This window comes from Strigops habroptila, chromosome 6 (assembly GCF_004027225.2).
Source record: "Strigops habroptila isolate Jane chromosome 6, bStrHab1.2.pri, whole genome shotgun sequence".
In the NCBI taxonomy this organism is placed as follows: Eukaryota; Metazoa; Chordata; class Aves; order Psittaciformes; family Psittacidae; genus Strigops; species Strigops habroptila.
Genome location: NC_044282.2, coordinates 6,521,964 through 6,544,359, shown reverse-complemented (window position 1 = coordinate 6,544,359; position 22,396 = coordinate 6,521,964). Strand labels below are relative to the sequence as shown.

Here is a 22,396-nt window from a genome sequence, read left to right as displayed (position 1 = left end):
AAAAGGATACACTAACTCCACACCAACAAAACCAATCATACTTTTTAGAAATACTGAAAGACAATTAGAAACAGGAAACAAGAGCAGCAGCTAAGGACATATTTCCTTAGGCCAAATAATTTTCAGTATTGATGTGATTCTAATGAGGGTTCCAAATTTTGTGTTTTCTTACCCTTGAGAACAAGCAGACATCTTCATCCTTTGCTGCTTTTATTCTAGCAAACCAGAAATTGACAACTCCAGCTTCAGAGGAGGATCTAATTTGAGTTGGTTTTATATTATACAGACATTAATGAATTAAGATTATCTTGATTCAATCAACATTTTTGGATCACCTTTAAACCTCCTGCTACTGATTCATATGCTAGACTAATTGCTTCAGTTTCATCTTTCTTCTGAAGAGGAAATTCCTATTTGTAGCTGTAGGCCTCGAAGAGCGTAATGCATATGAACTTGCTTTTTTGGTTCTTTTCAAGTCTCAATGTTCATTTTGCACTATTTCTGGGGGAGGGAACACCACACGCTAAAAAAAACAAACCCAAAAACACTCAGACCTTAAGTTTCCAATTTTTCTATTTAATCTGCAATTTGCAATTTAGAAACTTATGGTCAATTTATACTTTTAAGCACTTTTAAATACTAGATCAGAGAAGGTATGAGAAGTCTAATGGGAAGACAAAAAGCTATTAAAGAGCTTGTCATTTAGAAAATGCAAATGACATCATCATCTTCAAAGCTCACACAGTAAGCAGCGACGATAAATTATTCCAGCTGGCCAGTGACTTATGACCCAAAACTGCCACCTCACTGACATCCAAAACTCATCAATGAATTATCACGCAGCGGTCACAGTCTGAGGTGACCACAGGAAAGGTCTGGTTTAGAACTTTTCACTGAAATTTCACAATCTTATTTCATCATGAAAATTAAATGCTCCTCCATTTCTATAAAATGCAAGCTCCGGTGCTCTAATCTGTAAGCAGCTAGCTGACAGCAAGGAAGTAGCCAGAATTTTGGACAAATATACTACTTGGCCTATGGGAGGGAGCATTGAACATTGCTGCTGATGCAAAGAATTCAAGAAGCAGGAAGTGTCAGTTCAAGAAGAGTAAGAAACCAAGGAGCAACACTGGAGTGACACAGTTCTGCCCCAGGAGAGAACACTGCCGCAGAGTCCTCTCATCAGCTGTGCCTGAAATATGTAAAAGCAACATCAAGTCAGCTTTAGCTGTTACTCAGGATTAAATACAGTAGGAATACATAAGTGCAGACTGAAGCTAAATTTACAAGAACTTTTTAACACAGTTTTTTGGGGTTTTTTTTGAGTCAAGATGTTATGCATACAGGGGCTATTTACACACATGTTAATGCTTCTAATGCAGCAGCCTTTTTCAACTCGGGCTGTTAAAAATAGAAGTGAATGGGTAGGAGGGGAGGTGCTCCTCTATCTTACTTTAAATGGATCGGATTAAAGGAAAATGAAGAATAAGTCTTGAAATGTGAAACAGAAGGATAGCAGTGAATAAGTATTAGATGTTATAGTACTTTCTTTTTTTTTCCCCAAGAAAAAAAATTGATACTGAATTCTTTTTATATAAGCCACCAACACAAATGAAACAGAACGAACACTTGGGGGGAAAAAAAAACCTCAATAAGGAATATTTCTAGTTAGAATCACTGTTGCTAATTAATTCATGACAAATTATCACTATAAAATGTTAAACTTCCAATTTAGGGAGCAAGTCTTCAGTTATTCAGTGCCTAAAGATGCCAGTTACAAAATAATAAATAGATTTAGTAAAGTTTAGGCCAACTCATTTATATGAAGAATTCTTCCAAGTACTGTTCAGCAGAAAACACACTTTATAAATCCTCATAATATACACAGAGTATCAAATAGTTGTAAAAATTCTGTATTTCCTTTGTTAATCAAATATATATATTTGAATTAACAAAAATATTCAGAAATACCCTTACAATTAATATACTCAATAAAACAGAATACACCTGGGACACTGGTAGTAAGACACTTTTTGTAGTCCTGACAAACGCTGCTGCTCAATGTTTCACTCCCCTTACTCTGTCACATAGAGGGCTGGTGATCAGATGGGAACAGCTACTGCTTTGGTGCGGTATGGCATTACTCTTATTTGGGCTTTACTGTAAAAGGCGTGGAAATTTTCGCCTACCTTATTTGAAGTACTCTGTTCCAATTCTTTCCACTCCATTTCATTTTCATGAGAAACAAGTACAGTTAAAAACTAGAACAGTTCCAGCTTTTATTAAGCACTAACTGTACACAGTTGTCTGTCCTCAGTAATACAGCACTGTTCTTAAAAAAACAAATTTATTCTCATAGATTCATTTGTTTTCAAAATCTGTCGAGATTGGTAGGCAGGATCTGCTTTCTGAGGAAGCTATAAAATAGGCTGGATTAACAATTCCTAAACAATTAAGAGTTCTCACAGTTCACCTCTGAGCCCTTGATACATCATGAGGTTTGCTGCCTTCAATTAATGCAACAGCTCATTGATGGGCCACTGCTGTTACCAATCAATTTTTCTGGAGTCTCAGAACATTAAATTTCCAGTGACAATGGTCACTGCCACATTTTTGGCTATGCATCAGCCATTTATTATAGCTTCCCAATTTGCTAGCTGAGAAAAATGACAGCAGATAGCTTTAAATTGATAGAAAACCAGGATACTTTTAAGGAACTATATAATATTTATGTAGTCTTAGATAATTACGATATTTGGGTATCCTGTCACGAGTACAAAACCTTCCTGGAAGAAAGTGAGAACAGGAAGTTTCCACAACATACAGGAGCATAAATATAATCACCAACTTCACCACACACTCTTCTGGTTAGTAAATCAAAGCAACTGACTTGTAATTAAAGGACTTAAATCCAACTTACTCTACACTTAGCACTTCCTTCTTACCTACTAAGCAGAGAGAAAACAGCAGAACTTTGGAAAGGAAATGAGCACCAAGGAGTAACCATTACTTTCTATGAAAGTTCCAGAATCTCTCCTCCGTAATGTATGAGCTGACAAGGGACTTAAAAGCTTCAATAGCACACATGTCCCTTTTACAGATCTCCCCAATTTGACTTCATCTTCCAAATGCAGCACTTGCGATTCTCTTTCATCTTATGTGTCTGTATGCTAAGAATTGTAATTTTCGTTCTATAATTTATTCTTTAAATAGCAGCAAATGAAATGCAAAAATACAATAGGGACTACCTAGGGTTTATTCTGTCCTACAAGCAAAACGTTGACACCCAGAACCACAGTTTCTCACCCTAGAGCATATTAGCAGCTGACATTAGCTTTTGATTAAAAAGATTAGTATAGATTCAGCCTAGAAGTGAAGATACATTGACCTACTGCTCACAAATGGCAATGAGCAAGAAAGTTCTCATGTATGACAAAAAAAAAATAAATCTATTACATATTTTTGTGCTTTGACCTGTGATGAAAAGCAAACTCAGTCTCTCAGCAACTCCACATTAGTACTTTTCCAATTGTAAAAGTAAAGTTTCAAAACTTTTTCGAGTTTTAAGTAAACTGAGGGGGGGGTTCTTGCTTGGCAGAGAGGGAGAGGTCTAAAAATTAGCCAAGGGAAATAAAGAAATAAATTAATTAATCTAAACCTAAAAACTAGAAGCAACAAGAATAAAATGTCCAATACAAGAACTATAGCTATGACTTACTACATTTTTTATTCTGTGACAGTCAGTGTTTAAGGAATGAGACAGTACGAACAGCTTAGTCATTTTGGTTTCTGAGGCTAGAACTTGGCTAATGGAGTAAAGAACACTGAGCCTAATTATGGCCTTTCTTAATTAAAATGCATATGGCTGATAAAGGTTTGTCACCATTACCTGAACACTGTCTACTCTCACATTAATGTGCAAATCCCACTAATTACTGAAATCTACAGTCTTGTTTTTTTTGAAGAAACAAAGCTAAGTCCAGGAAGACCAGTGAAATCTTTCTCTAACGAGCACAAACATAAAAGACTGCCTTTTCGAATATGAAAAAACATCTTCCCATTGTCAAGTAAGTGTTCCAGTTACTGCATCCTAAGTAACACACACAAAACTAACCCCTGCTTGCCCAAAAGCAGGTGGGCTCCTCATTAGCTACTTATTAGAGGGATGAAACGGCCTCTGTCACTTCAGCCACGTGCCCACAGCCTTAATGCCTCCCTGCAGGCTCTCCTTCAGCTTCTGCCATTTGGTGCAACCACAGAACATCAGGTTATGGAAAGCAGTGATTTGTCAGGCTCACTAAACACAGTCAGCCCATCCACACTGGGCAGACAGGGATTCGCTCTACCCCGGCTCCACAGCAGATGCGAGTTTGCCCTGCCAGCACTCTGAGCTGCTGGAAAGCTTTGTAACTGTGTTAACATGGTGGCCAGCCTGAATTAAAAAGCCCTGTCTGGAAAGAAATCGTATTAGCCTGATCCGAGTACTGCACTGGGTCAGCACAGATCCTGGACAAGAGCTAACATGATGTTCCGCAAGCACAGAGCATGTTCCACCATCTCTGCTGCAAAGTGCTCTGTGGGCATACTAGTATTAGTTATCTGCATAGAAAAAACTGCATTGGAGAGCTGTTGTCACTTCTGAAAATGTAACAGCTTATACTAGAAATGAAATCAGGAAAAAAAAAAAAAAGGCAACCAATCACATTCAGTTGGGATGCAATATGTTAAACACTCCTGTCAAAATAAGACATCATTTTAAGTGCTTAAGATGAAACTATAAAGCCAGTAAACAACAATAGTTTTATAGCAGAGCCTAGCCAAAACACTTCAAGCCACAGTGACTTTTTGAGGTTTGTTCTTCATAGAGAAGTAATTGAGAATAAGCCTCAAAAGTCATGATGCTTCCTTGCCATAACGACTTAATCATAAGTATCCTTCCCTGTCTCACCAGAGCAAAAGGCCAATGTAACACAGAAAACTGGCCAGATTTACATTAGCAATGACAGTGGAGAGAAGTGAACCCTGACCTCCCAATAGAGAGTACTGTGCTACCAATTAAATACCAGATTTATGAACAAATCTTTCATCAGAACAGTTTTGCAGGTCTGACCTAAATTTATATGCAATTCAAGGCAACTGAAACTAAATTTAGTACCAGATAAATGCATCAAATAGACATCTCCTACATTTGTTTACCAAATTACAACTCTCAAATTTGTGCTCACACCTACAAATCATTTTGACCTTTAAGAAGGCAAGCTTGACAACAACATACTGTACTGAAACAAGAAGATATAAAAGCAAAGTGATATTAAATCTAGAGTTGCATATGAACAGCTTTAAGCAGAACAAGAAATTCCTAATGCATTTGAAGAGCAATAAGCAGTGTATTAATACTGCAGTCTCGAGGCCTTTTACTGAGCTATTTCAACAGAAAACAGGTCAGACAAACCAGCGCTATTTGAAGAAAAGAGAGCATGACCTACGCTACTGCTCCAACCAGTTTTAAAACAGGTTAGAAAATTCTCAATGTATACAGCCCCAAAGGCAAAATAATCCATCTTAAATGCCCTGAGAAGAAATTAAATGGTGATATTCAAGCTGCTGCTTCTACTGGCACCAGCCAGAGATTCCTAAATCCAGTCCTGCTGATACATGTCATGAAAATAAAGAGACAAAAGATTCTAATGACTAACAACAAAATAATGATGAAACCATCAGAAAAACCATCCGAAAAGTCACTATATAACAGATTAAGCATAGTGAAATAAACTTGCACGGGAGCATCTTATTTCAATTTTATAAATAATGTCTATGCCTCAAAATAAGCTCTCATTCTTGGGAGGGAAGGGGAGAAGGCAAGGCAGGACATGATTGACAGTTTTCCACATGGAAGAATTCAATTAAAAAATTAATAATGCCCTGCTGACAACAGCAAAATTTAAAGTGTACAATTTTTGGACTTCATCATGATTTTTAAGAATAGCCTTTCTTGTAATATTTCTTAAATAACATGTCTAGAACTGCAGCACCTAAGAAACAGTTATTAAAGTGGCATCTGCACAGCTGACAGTCTCTTGTCCAATGTACTGTCACTACATGTCTTGCAGCAGATTGTTTCAAAGAAAAGACCACTTTTACAGCAAATAATCAAATTTCAGGGAGCTGAAGTATTTTGATAGCCATGACATCGCTTGAAGGACACAGAAAAAGGAAAAAAAAAGAACTCATCACAGAAAAGATCTTCAGTTTATTTAAACTTCTGCTCTATGTCAAAACACACTTCAAATATTCAATCAGTACAGTAGGCCCTAATCAAAGTCCACTACATCTTTGTCTTCACAGTTATGTAACTAAACCTTTCCAAATATAATTACATTTCCTTCCATGAGGTGGTTCTGATCATGTTGGATGAAGAAGCCTTTCCTTGACACTTCCATCTCTGAGTAAACCAGACTTACTTCATGAAAGTGAATCAGATTAAGCCATGGAAAAGACTATAAAAGGTAGCCTACAGAGGTTAAATAACATACTGAAATTATAATCACCTTAGCATGGCAAGTCTCTACATTATAGCTATGCTATAGCTTTGTGGGATACTACCTTATCTCACACAAACTACTTCCAAAAGCAGCTGGAAAACACAGAGTTAAGTGATCATACAACAGCATTGCCTATAACACAAGTGTAAAATTTGAGGAGCATTCATTGCAGCAGAAGCCATCAGATATGCAAAGAGGCTCACAAATGGAAATGCCCACCTGGAATCACAACAGATTTTTACTACAGTTCTGCCAAACACTGCTTCATCCTGGCATCATTTTCTGTATTCCCATCAAAAGTTTACCTCCTTCTACAAAATTCTTCTTGAATAAACCTGCTTACTTTACATATACGTAAATGTTTTTCAACTTTATATCCATGTTTCACATTATGTGAATGTTATTTTTCATTTATATGAAGTCCAAAAGTTCAATTTACTACATATTTTCTCCAACAGATTTTTCAAATGACTAAGTAGCTTTTACAACAGTTTCAACTCCTCTGTGCCGATCTGCTTGTTTCATATACACAAGCTCTTGATTTTGGAACTACAAGAAAAGCTGGTGAACGAATAACTGATTACTCAATGCAACACTGACATTTTTCTTTCACACTTGCTCGGCATACGCATCATCTTTTTAGTCTGTAACTTTAAATGTTTGGTTTTTTTTTTTAACTATCCTATCAAAGTCACTGAAAGTGGTTACCACATTGATTTAAGGACACAGCAATGTAACTTCTTAGTAATATTAAGAGATATCAATTAGTGTCAACAGTGCTATTAGTAGGTACTCCTGTTCTAAAAGGAAAACCTTCAACATGCAAAAACACTGAAAACATCTGCGCTAATGTTTTCCTGAGAATAAAGCTGGTGGTGTTGATAGATGCATCTACTCTACCTATGGCCACGGTATGTATAGTCATGTTCGAGAACAGACTCAACAAAGAGTACATAAGATCCAAGTACTGCAAACACTTCATTTCTGAAACCAACAATCTTTGAAGCCTGCTTGTGAAACACTAGCATGCTTACTTCTGCTAAATTCAAAGGCTTGCCTAAAAAGTAAAATGTAAAAATACGACTTTAGTAACAAAAATTTATTAAATTGCGAAGGTCATTTTCTCCTTCCTAGTGGCAGGGGACAGCAGCGATTCAAGGAGACAGGTTGCCTGGAGGGGTAAAAAAACACTCCTATCTACCATTAGCATTTTTGCAAAGCCTGCACTCTTATCAGTATCTCTTGATATTGGCTGTCTCCAAGGCCTCAAAATAATTGACTGCAAGCTATGTTGTAAGAGTCATGTTGTGTCAGCTCTGTGATAAACTGGCTAAAGGGAGAAAGAGGGCTACACACACACTACACAGCCTGGGTTGCAACCTATGACTCATTAAGAAGCTATTCAGCACTTGTAGAGCCATTCACACGAGAGGGGAAGAAAATGGATGTCTTTTGAAAGCTAGGATTATACTACCTTACCACACTATTGTTGATCCAGCCTTGCACTGCAGCAAGCGATCTTCTTTTCAAGTCTATTTGACCTGGAATTGTTGGGGTTTTTTGGTAACTCTTAGCAACTATTCATAACATTCTTGGCAATGACAAAAAAAGACAGAAACCAAGTGTTCAGCAACTTAAAGTGCAATCCCCTGCACAAACCCCATGCCTCTTTAGCTACCTGTGTGGCCGCTGGCTCAGCAATGAGGACCCCAGGTGAAAACAACACCTTACCAGCTCCCAGTATTTTCACCAGCAAGTTCATTACATTCACAGTGTTCTCTCACCGAACGATTTAATCTTAAAAACAGATTTTATTTCCTTTGATCCAGTTCAGCACACTGGGATTTTCCAGCCAGGCACCTGACCCAGAAGACTAACGAGCCGAAGAGGCTCACTGCAGGCAGTGCACACACAATCACCTCCCACTGCCCAAACCTTGGGATGCGCCAAGAGCATTCAGAAAACACAACAGCTTTGGTACACAACATCCAAAGTGGCACAGGTTGCTGAAGCAGCACACCTTATTTTGTTGTTATTGCTATTTACAAGCCACACTACTAAGCCTCATATTAAATTTCTTCTTTCACTTTCCTGATTCCAGTTCCTGGAAGATGAAAGTTTTCAGCCTGGTCTCTGGAATATATCCTAAGGATTTAGGAGGACACCAGCACTCAGAACAATAGCCCTGATCATGTCTTTTTGCTACTGGTTCTAGCATGCGTCTTTTGTTTGGTTTCAATAAAATAAACCACTATTCTGCAGCTCAAACCTTGATACAAATACAACACATTATTGCTAAGTTGTGTATCTTATTTGAGTTTACAGTAAGGGGTTTACATTAATGCAGGATAAGAACAATTACGGCCAGAGCATTACACATATATAAGCATACATACGAGTGCCTTTATATGTATCTCACTGTCAGATAGATATTTATACACACAGATTCACACATTTCCAACTCGCACTTTACCTTCAATAATAGACTATTAAGAGCTGTGGGGCAGGATAAAACAAGGCTCTAATCCTTCAAAAAAATCACCATCAAAAAGAACAGTTAATAGCAACAACTTAATAATGACATTGAGTTCATTGACAAAATGTTTACAGTTGGTATCTCTATAGATCACTGAGGTGTGACTGAAATTCAGAAGACACATTCCCTGGATATCGCTGTTCTAAACAACCAAGGTAGTTATGTGAAAAAGAAGAGAGTTCAAGATCCAACACATGCATTCAATCATTGATTGACTAGTGCATTTGCAAGGCACTCATTTTAGTAATTAGGGTGGGAAGTCCATTAATACACTATCCATTAAATAATGATCTGTAAGCCTAATGGCTACTTGGGAGTGGGGGGAGAGGGAGAAAGATTTATTGTGGAGGGCATTCAAATTCAAATGAGCATCAATAGGAAAAATACTGAACATGTTACATAGCCAAGGTCTATTTTATCACATAGAGCTTAATATATAATCATTTTGGCTTATTTTTTTTCTTTTCTCTCTCAAACACATGCCTACTGGGAAAAACAAAACAAAACACAACAACACCCCACACAAAACAATCCAGCAAAAACACGCATTTCAAACCCAAGAGTTGCACCAACACCAGATAAAGCTATTGTCAAAGCCCAAAAGTGTCTTTAGATATTTAGGAAAAGTTTTATAAAACATTGTAAGATCATAAGATTCCTTTGTGGGTATTTTAAATAGTCAGCCAGCATTCCAAACGCTCTTACCAAAAAAGTGTTCAAAAGCACTCTGTACAGATGTTCAGTATTCATTACGCATTTTTATGTCTTTATGCACGCTCTATTATAGATGAGAATTGGCACAAACCAACCAAGTAAAGACAAAGCCAATAAACATTAACACTGTTTCCCATGCTATGGGCAATTATACATCAATAACCCTGTACCAGTATGATTCGGGACATAAAGGATAGCGAGGATTTGCAGCGCTGCACAGCTGTATGCAGCACTACTCCCTCAAACCCCTGCCCCTCTGGCCCCAGGGCATGAGTGTGTTCTCTCTCTTTTGAGCCCAAAGGAGGACGCTGTCTGGGGTAAGGGATGCTCGCTGTCCACCTCTCTGGAAAAAGCAAAGCACAGCCACCACACCTACAGTCACAACAGTGACGTCTGCCAAGTGAGGGGCCTGAAGATTACACTAGGATGGAAAATAAATAAAGGGAGGGAGAGGAGGGGTCACAGAGTCCCCAGATTACCCATGGCACACGTCTTTTACCCAATTCCTGTTGCCTACTCAGCCAGCAGGGATGGCAGCATCTCAGCAGCATATTTGGTATTGGCATCGTGGAATACTCTATCTCAAAAGACACCACTGTGATGGTGCACCACCACTTCACACACTTGTACAAGCCTGATAATGGCAACTCCACCTGGAAGCCAATTAACTACATCATCTGTTTCTGTGGTTGAATAATCAACCTTCAACATTAAAATTTTACTCTGAAGAGTAATGCAGGAAAACAAAGGTGCATTTAAGCCAGCCTATGGTCTCTGAGTAAATTAACTCTCATCAGGTAAAAATTCATTCAAAGCCTACCTCGCATCCCCTTAAAAGCATGGAAACCTTCCAAACAATTTCTGTCCATAACCAGGTTCTCACGGACTAGGCTGTCTGTTTGCAACAGACTAGCAAAGACATCCCTGACAAAGGACTCCATTCAGTACAAACCTAACCAAGAAAATATTTAAATTAAAAAGAAAAACAAAACAAAAAAAAAAAAAAAACCAAAAAAAAAAAAAAAAAAAAAAAAAAAAAAAAAAAAACACCAAAAAAAAAAAAACAAAAAAAAAAAAAACCACCACAGGAGAGGAGAACCTATTATTTGAAAAAAGAAAAGACTTGATAACAATTGCTGCCTTGCTTAATGAAGAAGGCTCCATGATTCTCAATGAAATACAGTCAGTTTTAACTAAGAAGCAAAAGAAAAACAAGACCCATGACGGTCCCCTGCTGCTAAGAGCAAAGAGGAACTAGAACCACATTTAGAAAAATATCATTCTTAATTCACTAGTAAAAGGTACAAAACCGATTTCATCTTTGACGTGACAGACTACTTTTTCTAGTTAAACACCTGAGTCCATGTGACTGAAATACAGTCCTATATTTTGGATGAAATTAAGATAGATACTATTAACTACAGATCAGACTTGACCAATTCTATATATCTGCTTTCCGTATTGCAATTAGTAGACCACAGAACAGCAAACAAAACAAGCTAGTTAAAATCTGTTGTACTCATATTAAGTGTAACAGCAAATAACAAATTTCTCAAGGGCCTATACGAGCCTTTCCCAAGCTGAAATATGAATTAAGGGCTCATAGCATCATATATATTTCTTCATCTTTCATTTGTATAGGATTAACATTCATTAAACACCTACATATTCAAACATGAGAAGAAAGGTTTTCTAAGTCAGAAGGGTCAAGTCATAAGCTGCATATAAGCACACACAGCTCTGGCATGTGTCCCTCCCAAATCCAAACAAGAGGAAGAGTCCTTGGAGTGCTTTTTCTTTTTATATATATACTCATATACATCCTAACACCTCATATTAAATGACGAGCATAACTGTTTAATACAGAACACAAAGTGTTTCGGTTTATAAATGACGCGGAGAGAAGTATTAGAAGTTTCTATTATGACAAAGAGTGTAGGAATAGACGAGAAGAAAGGAAATTTAAGAAAGTAGTACAGGACAGAAAAAATGATACCATTCTAGGGGCAACAGAAGGAAACCCAGGGAAAAAGTACAAAGTACTAATAAGACTACCTTTGTCACAAGGGACAGAGTAAAGCAATGAACTGCCAGTGTGGACAACGGGAGAGAGAAAGGGGGAAACAATAGAACACGGAGGCTTTTAGTCTGTATAAAATCAGGACGGTTGTTTAGTCCAAGTCTGCTTTAAAATACTCAATTAAAAAAAAAAAAATTAATATGTATATTGTAACTTCCAAGCTAAGCCCAGATAAGGCATCCCTGGTTTTGTATGGGGGGAAAAAACAGTATTTTTAACAGTATTAATTTATACTGATATCAGTATAAATTCATACCAACAGGGTACACATGAACTTTGGCATTTTTAGAGAAGATTACTAGCCACTCAAAATTATTTTAAAAGCTCACCATAGCTTCAAGTGGATTAGAAAATACTGCAAGCATATAGTATATACCACAGAGGCAGCACAGATACTTTCCACTGTTCTAGCAAGCTCTAACATTAAGCTAGCAGGCATCAGAATTATTTTCCATCTGATTTTTAATACATTTCTTATTTAAAACATATTTATTTTTTTTTTAGTCCAAAAATCAGCTGGAAGGAACCAGCAGCTGGCAAAGTACAATATAGAAAAGTGTTCTTGAGAGAACATTAAGTACAAGAAAATTAATTTTTTTCCTATACTAAGAAATTCAAATAGCCTATTTCTTCATTTAGAGAATCAGCTTTGTTTTGAAAGTGCCCTCTATTTATCTTTATACAGTAAGTGATTAAACTTAAGAGGATGTAGCCCTGAAACAAGGATAAACAGTACTTGGAATCTAAGCCTCTTGGCTTTAAAGAAAACTGTTTTCTGTGTGATGAGCCACTCCTTTCTCCTGTAGCAGGTACTCAACTCTACTGCTTTCTTGTACACAAACATCATCCAGGGTAGCATTTGTTTCACATTTCCTACCCAATATGCCCGAAGCTCTAATGAGGGCAAGCACCAATACACATTGGCCAATTGAAATGTTTAAGACAGCATTATGGGTGAAACACCCTGGTCTACACTAAGGTTGCAAGCACTGGAGCTCTGCCAACAGAAACTTGTGCAGAAATGCTGGTACAGTTGCAGAGCCTCCATCATCTCGCCAGGTGACCGGACGAGACTTGATCCAAAAGCGGAATCCACATGCAATTCCTGACTATCCAACAAAGCACAAGGCTTCAACAGCCTTTGCTGCTGCTGCAGTTTACAATCTGGACTTCCCAAAGGCCCTCTAGATCCCTGTGTGCTAGGAGGGCAGCTGTGGGTGCACAATGTCCCCCTGCCCCTGGCTTCTCCTCAACCATCCCCTCCAGTATCCATAGCCTGAACCCTTCCCTTCACATAGAATTGCCACTGCACAAAGTGACAGAGAAAGCAAAACATGCACAGGCCCGAATTTTATCTATGCTGATTAATCTTACAGAAGCCAAATACCAAGTTACTGAACACACGTAGATTACTTTACATAGCTGCATCAGAAAGAAAGGCTTGTAACCAAGCAATGTTGCACTATGCCAATCACGTGCAAGCTGTCAAACTCAAGTACTGAGAAAGCTTTAATACAGACAATAAATAGCAGAAGGCTGGTATATCTTGTGATAGAAAATAAATTGGGAACCCATCTACTTAAATGCAGTTAAGTTTCAATTTAAACTAAATTACAAGGTTTGAAATTAGCCACATTTCACAACCCTGAAATTACTCCTTCCCTTCTCCACATTAACTTTAATACCTGGCCCAACTTGTAAAGAAACAAATGCAAACCGAGAGTAGAAAGTCCAGTAAGATCTTTCAGAGAGGCCTTGTTTTACCTAAAAAACAGGAATCTATTCTACACTCAAGACGGTGACAGAATCATACATAACTGGCGAAGATTTTCCATGTGACCTCAAATAACTAGGTTTAAAAATTCTATCTCCCACAGTCGCTATTACATAAAGTTTTACTTCAGGTATACTTACTCCATAAGGGGAAGAAGTCTGTGCAATGTAAGTGCTTTCTAAACAGAGTTCTGTAAAAGCTGTCTTAGGCCAGACATAATGGATCAAACTACATGAAGAGCATCAACAGGACTGGTAAAGAAAGAGAAAACAGGGGTTTCATCTTCACTGAATGCTCATCTCCACTCAGATTGTTCAGCCTGTTAAAAGGATGCTCTATGCAGAAAATGCCAAACTATATTTTAAATGAAGGGGTTGACCACACACTCACTTATACTGTCCTAACCCAAAGTTTGTAAGAGCACAGTCATAGGCATAGATCCGCCCTACTTCCACAATCTGTGTGCTGTATTGCAAACTGTGACCTGACCTGAATGGGTCCTTCTCCATATCCTAGATATTGTTACTTCATGAGCATTCACCCTGCTGGTCCCTTATTTAGTCTTTGTATTTCAAAAATATGAGAGAAAGAAAAAGCATGAAACAAAACTTGGGCGAGAGGGAGATATGAAGACATTTAACTACACCTTCATAATTTGATAGTTATCTTTCCAGAGCAACAAGACATACTGTTTCAGCAGCTTCTAGCCAATAATCAAGGACTGAACTGAACAGACAGTAATTCAGAAGACACATGAAGACATCCAGAGTGAATTACATAAAAGTCAAGAAATAATAAGAAAACTGGTACTACCATGACTTTATCACAACAAAACTGATTCTGCATTAGGGCAGTGGTTATCCTGGTGCCTGAATGGATACCAGTTGGAGCAGGAACATCTTGGTGGGCACAGCCCCTTCAAACCAGACACTGACACACAGAGAGAACATGGAAGAAGCCCTCGCCTAACAAGCAACTTTCCTCTCTCACAGAAGCTGCTCTCCATTACCACAGTAATTGTCTCAAACAAGAGACAAGAGTCTTCTATCACTGCTATTAATGTGAAGAATTCTGCAAAACACATTCCAGGAAAGAGGTCTTGTAAACTTCTGTGCCACAACCATCTGCCTCCCATTTGCCCTCTTCCCACTCTACCTCCAAGGTGCGCTATTCAAAACTGGGGACAGGCAGGAAAGATAATTAAAATACACCTTCTGATAGCAGCATATGTAAAGGTTTCATCACCAGTTTGGAGAGAGACACGTAATTATACTCACTGTATCTCAAAAGTATTTGACTAAAAATAAAAAAACAAAACCCAAAACAAAACACTTGCCGCCTTCATATCAACATTCCAAGGCATCAGATAAAAGCAGTAAGACACTATGATTTTTAAGCATCTCCAAGAATAAAATTTAATTTCCCAAATCCTACCATTTACCTATATTAATTACATATTTTATTGCCTTAATGTAAAGATTTCAGTTCATACATGCTGTTTGACTAGCAACATATATGCTATACATATAGCAGCCTAGCTTCCAGTAACCAAAGATAAAAGGCCTGGCTTGACTAAAGGTCGTTTAACTTTAAGCAGTCCCCCACCTCCACACACACAGTCCTGCTAAATCATCACACTGCTTCTAAGTAATATCCCTTGTCTACAGCTTCTCTAGTCCAAAAGCAGACTATGCAATTTCTGCCAAGGAACCCAGCAACAGAGGTGGGGGGAAAGGCTAACCTACTGCCACGCACCACAGGAAAAATAAAGCTCTTGCTGCAAACCGTTTTCCCTCAGTTTCTGTCAAGAAATCAGCTTCCTGGACCATCCCCTATTTCCTTCAATTTCGCTAAAAATAAGCGAACATACTGACTCACAAATATCCCAGGAAATGGTGGTGACCAGATAGCCTGGATGACTGTTTCTTCCCCCAGAGAAGCAAAATCAGCTCATGAGGGTAAATGATATGAGGCACTGTGATGGAGCACTGAGGAAAATACCATACATCAGCTAGCATGCAACCCTTTTTCACCATTAATTCAAATTTAAAACAAGGCTGAAGTGGCTGAATGTCAGACAACTCAATGAAATTACAGTCACTTAATGAAGTCCATCACTACACAAAATTAGTAAAACCACAAATACTGCTTCCTCCTTGTGTGCATATTGGCTTAAGATGCTGAGAAATCAATATTAGCAAATTTTAGTGACTTCTCCTAGTTCTAAACAGTGTTCTGAAATTCTGCCAGAAAATACCTAGAGGTGAACTTTCAGCATGTTTGTTGTTAATTCAATTGAAATTGTTATGAAATGTTGTCTAAAAGAACTTGTCTAAAAATCCTGAAGAATTAGGAACAGTCTTGTTTCCATGTTCACCACAGAAAAAGAGAGGGGGAGAAAGAATCACCAGTAGGGTAATCTCACCTTTTATGTTAGTGGTTGTTAAAATAAGTGAAGACTGGACTGATGCACTTAAGACAATTTTAGGCTCTTCAAAACAGAGGGAAGCTTTTGTTTAAGAGAATTTTATATGAATTTTATATGAAGTAGCTATGTATAGATAAAAGTTTTCTTATTTGTTGAGCTGAATTAAATACCAGCTTGCACTGCAGAATCTCTTTCCACCTCCCTCACTGTCTCTCTTCTCTGTTAATAAGAGAGACCAACAGATGGAAAAGAAGTTTTAAAAATACTTTTTCTACGTACTCTGAAAAAGAGAGAAAGCATTTGGTTTTGCAAGATAGAGGATGATATAAAAAGAATATGAAAAATGCAAACAGCATTCAAAATGTGAACATGTGCAGTGTTGTGCTTTTAAGCCACTCTAACAGAAATCTGCCTCCAGCCAAAAATAGCAAGAGCATCACTGTAAACTACAGCCATTCAAACCAAGATTACTATACTCTACCCACCCATCAAGCTGCTCCGACCCAAGATATTTGGAAAATGAAATGCAAATTCCCGACACAAATCTTACATAAATTAAATCTGTACAGATGCTTCTACAGGTTTAAAGTGGCCTTAATTCAACTATTAAACACTTGTCTAAATTAAGTTTAAGAAAGCCTTTTAGTACCAAATGAGTACATGCAAGGTTAAAGTACTCTATTGTTCGTTCAGCCTGAAGCTAACACCCAGAAATTAAATTACAAACTTCCCTTTGTCATGCGCTGAGAATATTTTTAATATTTCCATAAATAGGTATATCTACTTTCAAGACACTATGAAATCACTACTAAAGCCCCTACGGAAATTCTGACATCCTGCCAGTGACTAAGAATGACTGTAAGACCAGTGCACTATCTGCAAAGACAACCGTGGCATACAGAGGAACAGGAGGAGAAGGCAGGGGAGAAGTGCTTGCTTTTCTGTGTTAGAAAGGTAGGCAGTACTTTACCCGCGTGCTTGCAAGGCCAGATCATTCTTTTATAGTTTCTATTGGTAAAGTGAATGGTATATACCTGGCTCTCGTATTATTTCTTCTCCCTCCCAGCCCAAATTTCCTTATAATACCTTTCACATTCACTCTAAAACTGTGATCTCTGAACCAATAAGAAAAAGAAAAGCGATGAGGTTTATCCTTTTCATTCTCTATTCCAGACACTCTCCCCTATGAATCATCCTCTTTTTATTTCTGTCTCAAAAAAATCCTGTTGCCTCAGTTGTCTGCATTTCTGAAGTCCACCCAAAATATAACATCCTTATTGCCTTCCCTCAAGACACAAAAAAGTATATGCAGTCTCATGCTCTCCCTGCCACCATCAGTTGTTTTTAATTTACAAAATTCAGTGTAACAACACTTTAAAATCTAATTAGAATGAGGGCTTGGGATATACAAATGTCTTGTGGCACAATCACTTACTCCAACCCACTCCCTCATCAGCGTTGCTCATGTCATCCACAAAGCAATGGGGGAAGAGGGAAGAGGTCAACAATCTCATGAAGAGCCCCCTTCCAACTGTTTTCAGTGCATGCAGAGATGAAAACCACATTATCACCATAATTTTAATTGAAATTTTCATAAATCATGAATAAGAATGAAGTTCTTTACCCCACAGCAGGTCCACCACATGTTTTAAACTGGCCAGACGTTGTACCGAAATGCTATGTTACATTTGTGTACCAAAAAAAAAAAAAGGTGCCAATGGAATGGATATTCAAGAATGGAATATTGGCATCAACACACCTGGTTTGGTCTTCCGTTTTTTGAGACTTAAACTGACTACAGGGTAAAGGGTGTCTGATGGGAGGAACGTTTTATTTAGACAACATTAATTGCTTCTGAAACAAAAAACATTTAAATGTATTGCATGTTTTAAAACCAAGACAACTCAAATGAATCAGACCATGTGTAACTTGGAGATTTTGTCAGACTTCTACCCAAGATCACAGCCAGCTGGCATTTTTCATTTTCTGGAAGAACTCTTTTACCCTTTCCCAGTCTCTCGGGAAAGGGTGACAGTACTAACTGCTGTTGGTCCCCAGACATGAAAACAGCAAGCACCAGTGACAGCCCAGTCAAAATGAGAGCTACCGCACTGCTTTAAATAGAAGTAAAATGGAGTAGTCCTAGATTAACACAATCCCATCCCTGTTATCCTCTTGATACACGATAATTCCAGAAGTTTACAAGCACAATATATTGAATGAATCAAAAGCTGACTACTCAAAATTCCTAAAACATTTTGTCAGGGGAAGGACAGAAAGCAGAGTGCTCTACCTATTTGATGAAGAATCATGGAAAAGCTTCATTGTTTTTCCTTTGAGATACACCTTTAAGAGAAAATGAGAACAAAAGGTATATAGCACAAAAGATCAGCACTCACTTTATTTCTGAACTAAACTTTAAAGATACGAGAGATTTATCACCAACTAATCTCAAATCCCTTAAAAGGGCCTTAAATAATCTGTTCTACAGTTATGTCCCAGTCTGTTGAGGAATTCCTGCCGAAATGGAAAATCTCAGTCCATTTCTAGAGGGAGGAACGTTTGTAAATTTAAACCTCCTAAACACTTTCTGCTGCCCATACGCCGATGTAAGGATGCTGTATAACACTGGTAAAAGCAGGTCCGCACCTGCCAGCTGCAGTAGATGAACTCTAACTTCCTGGGGCCACCCCGGCCTCCAAGCACAGCTTTGCTAACTTGAGCAAAGCTGCACAGGGACACAGTAATTTTTGCGAACGAAGCTAAGCATTTTATGATGGACATTTATCACACAATTTAAATCACTTCCTCTGCAGGCAAATATATTTAACTATGAAGTTGCTATTGTGACTGTAATTTTGTCCTCAAGTTAAAGGAGTAGGAGTAAGTAAGTAGATAAACTAAGCAAGGTAAATATATCTAAACAGTAACTACATGGAAACATTTGTTCCAACCATGTAGTACACATAAAGAGCAAGCAATAGCTACTAAAAAGGAAATACATGGTCATCAACTATGCCCTAACACAGGCCTTCAGTTGCAGCCACAGTCTTCTTCCCTAATCCCCCAAGAAATCTCTTTAAAGATAAAAAGACATCAAATAAAAGTGACTCTGGAATTGCCCTTCAGTATCTCTAAACTCATGTTACATAGTATTATTTGCAAAGCGGCATGTTTGTCTTTTGAGAGAGACAGTCAGGGTATTTGTTCCCCAAAAGGTGACAGGGTATTTGTTCCCCAAAAGGTGACAGTTGGTTTCACATTTGTGCCATGGCAAAGGGCGCGGCACAACAAAACACAAGTCAAGTGCAGGACAGTTCTTCAACCTTGAAAGTTTGCCTGAATTTTTTTCAGTCTGCCAAAGCAGACATCTGGTTCTTTCACTGAATTAATAATATAGAGTGCCTAAATCAAGAGATTAAACCAAGTTCAAATATATTTGCAAGATGCATTTAATCGATAAAAGATGAGCTAAGGGTTAATCCTGATCACTTCAGCCTCTCCATTTTACTCCTAAATGAGTTCATCAATACGAACAACAACTTCCATAACCCTGTTCAGCCTTGTTCAAAAAGGAGTGGTGGAGAAAGCACCAGAATTCTAAGAAAAAAGTAGGAGTGCTGTACAGTTATTGCAGAGGACTTACTCTGGTCCACAAAGTACCCGTTGTCTGCAATCAGACAATTCTATTCTTCGCAGAGAATACAACTAATCAAACAAGTTCCCTTTTTTACTATAAGCCTTTAGTCCCTACACCTTCAAGCAAGAAAAGTAAGGTCACTGAGTATTTAGGTTTGAATACTGGAGAATTCTAAGTGAAAATTTTATTTTTTTTTTCATCTAGATGAGATTCAAAGCCAGTCTTTTCAATGAAGCATATTTTTATTCATAAAAGTCTTCATTTGAAACAATTACATACATAACAGCAGTAGAAAATTCAATAGCTAAAGCAGGGGCGCAAATTCTTTAATCTAATACATATCCAGTAAAAATATAGGCACTTTGGATTTGTACTGTAGTTTGAGATCTGCAGGTCCAGCAATAAGAAAAGAGTATTTTCAATACTGAGACCAAACAGGGGGAATGGATTCCCTCCCTGAAACTCACTGGAGCGTACGTTATGGTAATACCTGGTGGGAAAACCCCTCTAGAACATCAGGACTAGCAGGAAGACGTTCAAACACCTCTGCTTTTCATCCTTCTCAATGCCAGAAAAGGATGCAAAATATATCTTTTTAAATCTTCCAACAGACTTATACAAATAAAAGTGAATATAATCTCTATTTCTCACATTTCTATCCTTGCAAAAGAGGAAAAGTAAAAAGAACTGTATATCCTCCCACACCTGACTTTCATTTATATATAACTGGGTTTATTTATATGTACACTATAGAGTGCTTGTATATATTTAAAAATATATGTGCATACATATATGTGTTTATACACACACACGCTTTTGTTAAACCAAAAGAGAAGCTGACTTGGAATGATGTTTAACCTAAATCCAACCACCTTAACTAAAACTAGGTACCTGAACATCAGCTAGTGTTAAAACCTTTTCCAGAAGTAGGAATTAAGTGAACTTTCAAAAATATCAATAACATATTTGTACATTACATAATTCCTTAAAAATGAACACTATTTCATGGGAGGAAAACCACATTCTTAATCTTTCTCCCCTTGTCCTATTTAACCCTTAGTCCTTCCTGAAGGAGTAATAGAGTCAATAAAGCAGAGTGATAAATTTTAAAATCTTCCTCCGTTACCCCCAAGTGCTCTAACCTGTCATGCCTGCCCAGGAGCGAGGTGTTCAGAGAACACAACCAAGCCAAAGAAAGCAGGCAGCTGCCACCAGCTGCAGCGAGGGACTGCAGTTCGACCTTTAGGCTGCTGCTTGGATCCTTGGAGTCCTTTGCCTGTTTGGGAGCACTCAAAAGTGGATGAAATTTTCTGAGTAAGTGGTGCCGAGAGGCTGCATCCACTCACGCCTGCCCATCTCCCATGGCTGCAAGAGGAAAATGGATTATGAAACTAGGAGGTTCTGTAACACTGGTAATCTCCCAAAAGAAGCTATGACACACACACACACATACACATACCACGTTCATGATGAAAGGATAAAAACCTACCATGTTTCCTCAGCCACTTGTAACAGAAAGGCTACCTAATGTTTTTAGAAAAAGCTACCCACAAAAAAATAAACGTATAAACTGTTGTCCTAATGGTGTTCATTTACAGCTAAATCTTGATTAGGTTAAGTCTTTTACATTTCCCTCTCCTTTGGTTGCTTCCATGCAAGGAAACATGCAGGTACATTCTTTGGAGGAGGGAGTTTATAAATCATGTTATGACCTATCATCTGGTGCCATTTAGACTACAAGCTGAGGGAAAGGAGGGAAAAAAAAAATAATCCAGCGAACATTAATGAAGCAGTATTTTAAGCTTTAATACAGAGCACCACCAAAACACAGCCTTCCTCACCCACTTCCTCTTCCAGGAAAGAGGGGGCAAAAAGGAGACTTGTGAAATAAGGCTTAAATTTAGATCAGAGGGTTGTTTTGGTTTGGGGTTCGTTTTGCTGAAAAGAAAAAACCCAACATGCTGAGACTTTATACACTCTCAAGTGGATAAAGGAGGGCACATGTTCCTGCAAGTAAACAGGAGAAACTAAATCCTCTGAAGACAGGCAGGAGCTGCCACTGCACAACAGTGCAAATAAAACCAATGTACCCAACCTAACTGCTTCCTGGGAAAAAGGACAGAAAAATATTAGGAAAAAAAATAACCTGCAAAGCAATTACTTTTGCCACATTTTCTACTCACCAATACTGTCTTTTATAAAATATATCTGAGAAGCCATTTTTAACCAAACCAACCAAAAACCTGAATTACTAACTCACTGATAGACCAGATACTACTGATTTAGGACAAAAACATGAACAGCTGGGCTTGAAAAGCAAGCATACCTGCTATCTTTTCACAAGGAAGCAAAAATTATTCAAAGGACTTGGAAACAAATGAACAAAAACTGAACCTTGATGCAATTATAGATGTGCTTTCTTCCAATATAACCCTTTTTTTTCCTCCCTTCCTATTGCCACTCCTTTGTTTTTCCACTGTTTTAATTTTGCAACCAGTGCAAGCCAAATTTATTCTCATTTCTTGCTTGTAACTTTTCTGTATAATTGCTCCTATCTTTTCTAAAATATCCCAACCAAAACAAGGTAAGGGGAGCCATAAACAGAGATGCAAAGTGAACAAGTTAAAAACCCAGAACACATGGGGTCAGTCAAGAACAGACCTTCAACAGAACCCTCACCAT

General features: G+C 37.9%; 1 protein-coding gene across 21 annotated transcripts in view; it reads right to left on the bottom strand.

Annotated features, from left to right (window-relative positions):
- PTPRK (protein tyrosine phosphatase receptor type K) overlaps window positions 1-22,396 on the bottom strand; it is a 397,787-nt gene that overhangs the window by 328,754 nt on the left and 46,637 nt on the right. Inside the window, exon 1 of one of the 21 annotated variants that reach the window (XM_030489204.1) lies at window positions 18,368-18,405. The exons of the other annotated variants lie outside the window; for them this stretch is intronic. Within the exon in view, the coding sequence (XP_030345064.1) occupies window positions 18,368-18,386 (19 nt within the window). The 5' untranslated portion in view covers window positions 18,387-18,405. Of the gene's footprint in view, window positions 1-18,367; window positions 18,406-22,396 lie in introns of those variants that run through there. 21 annotated transcript variants of the gene reach the window in all.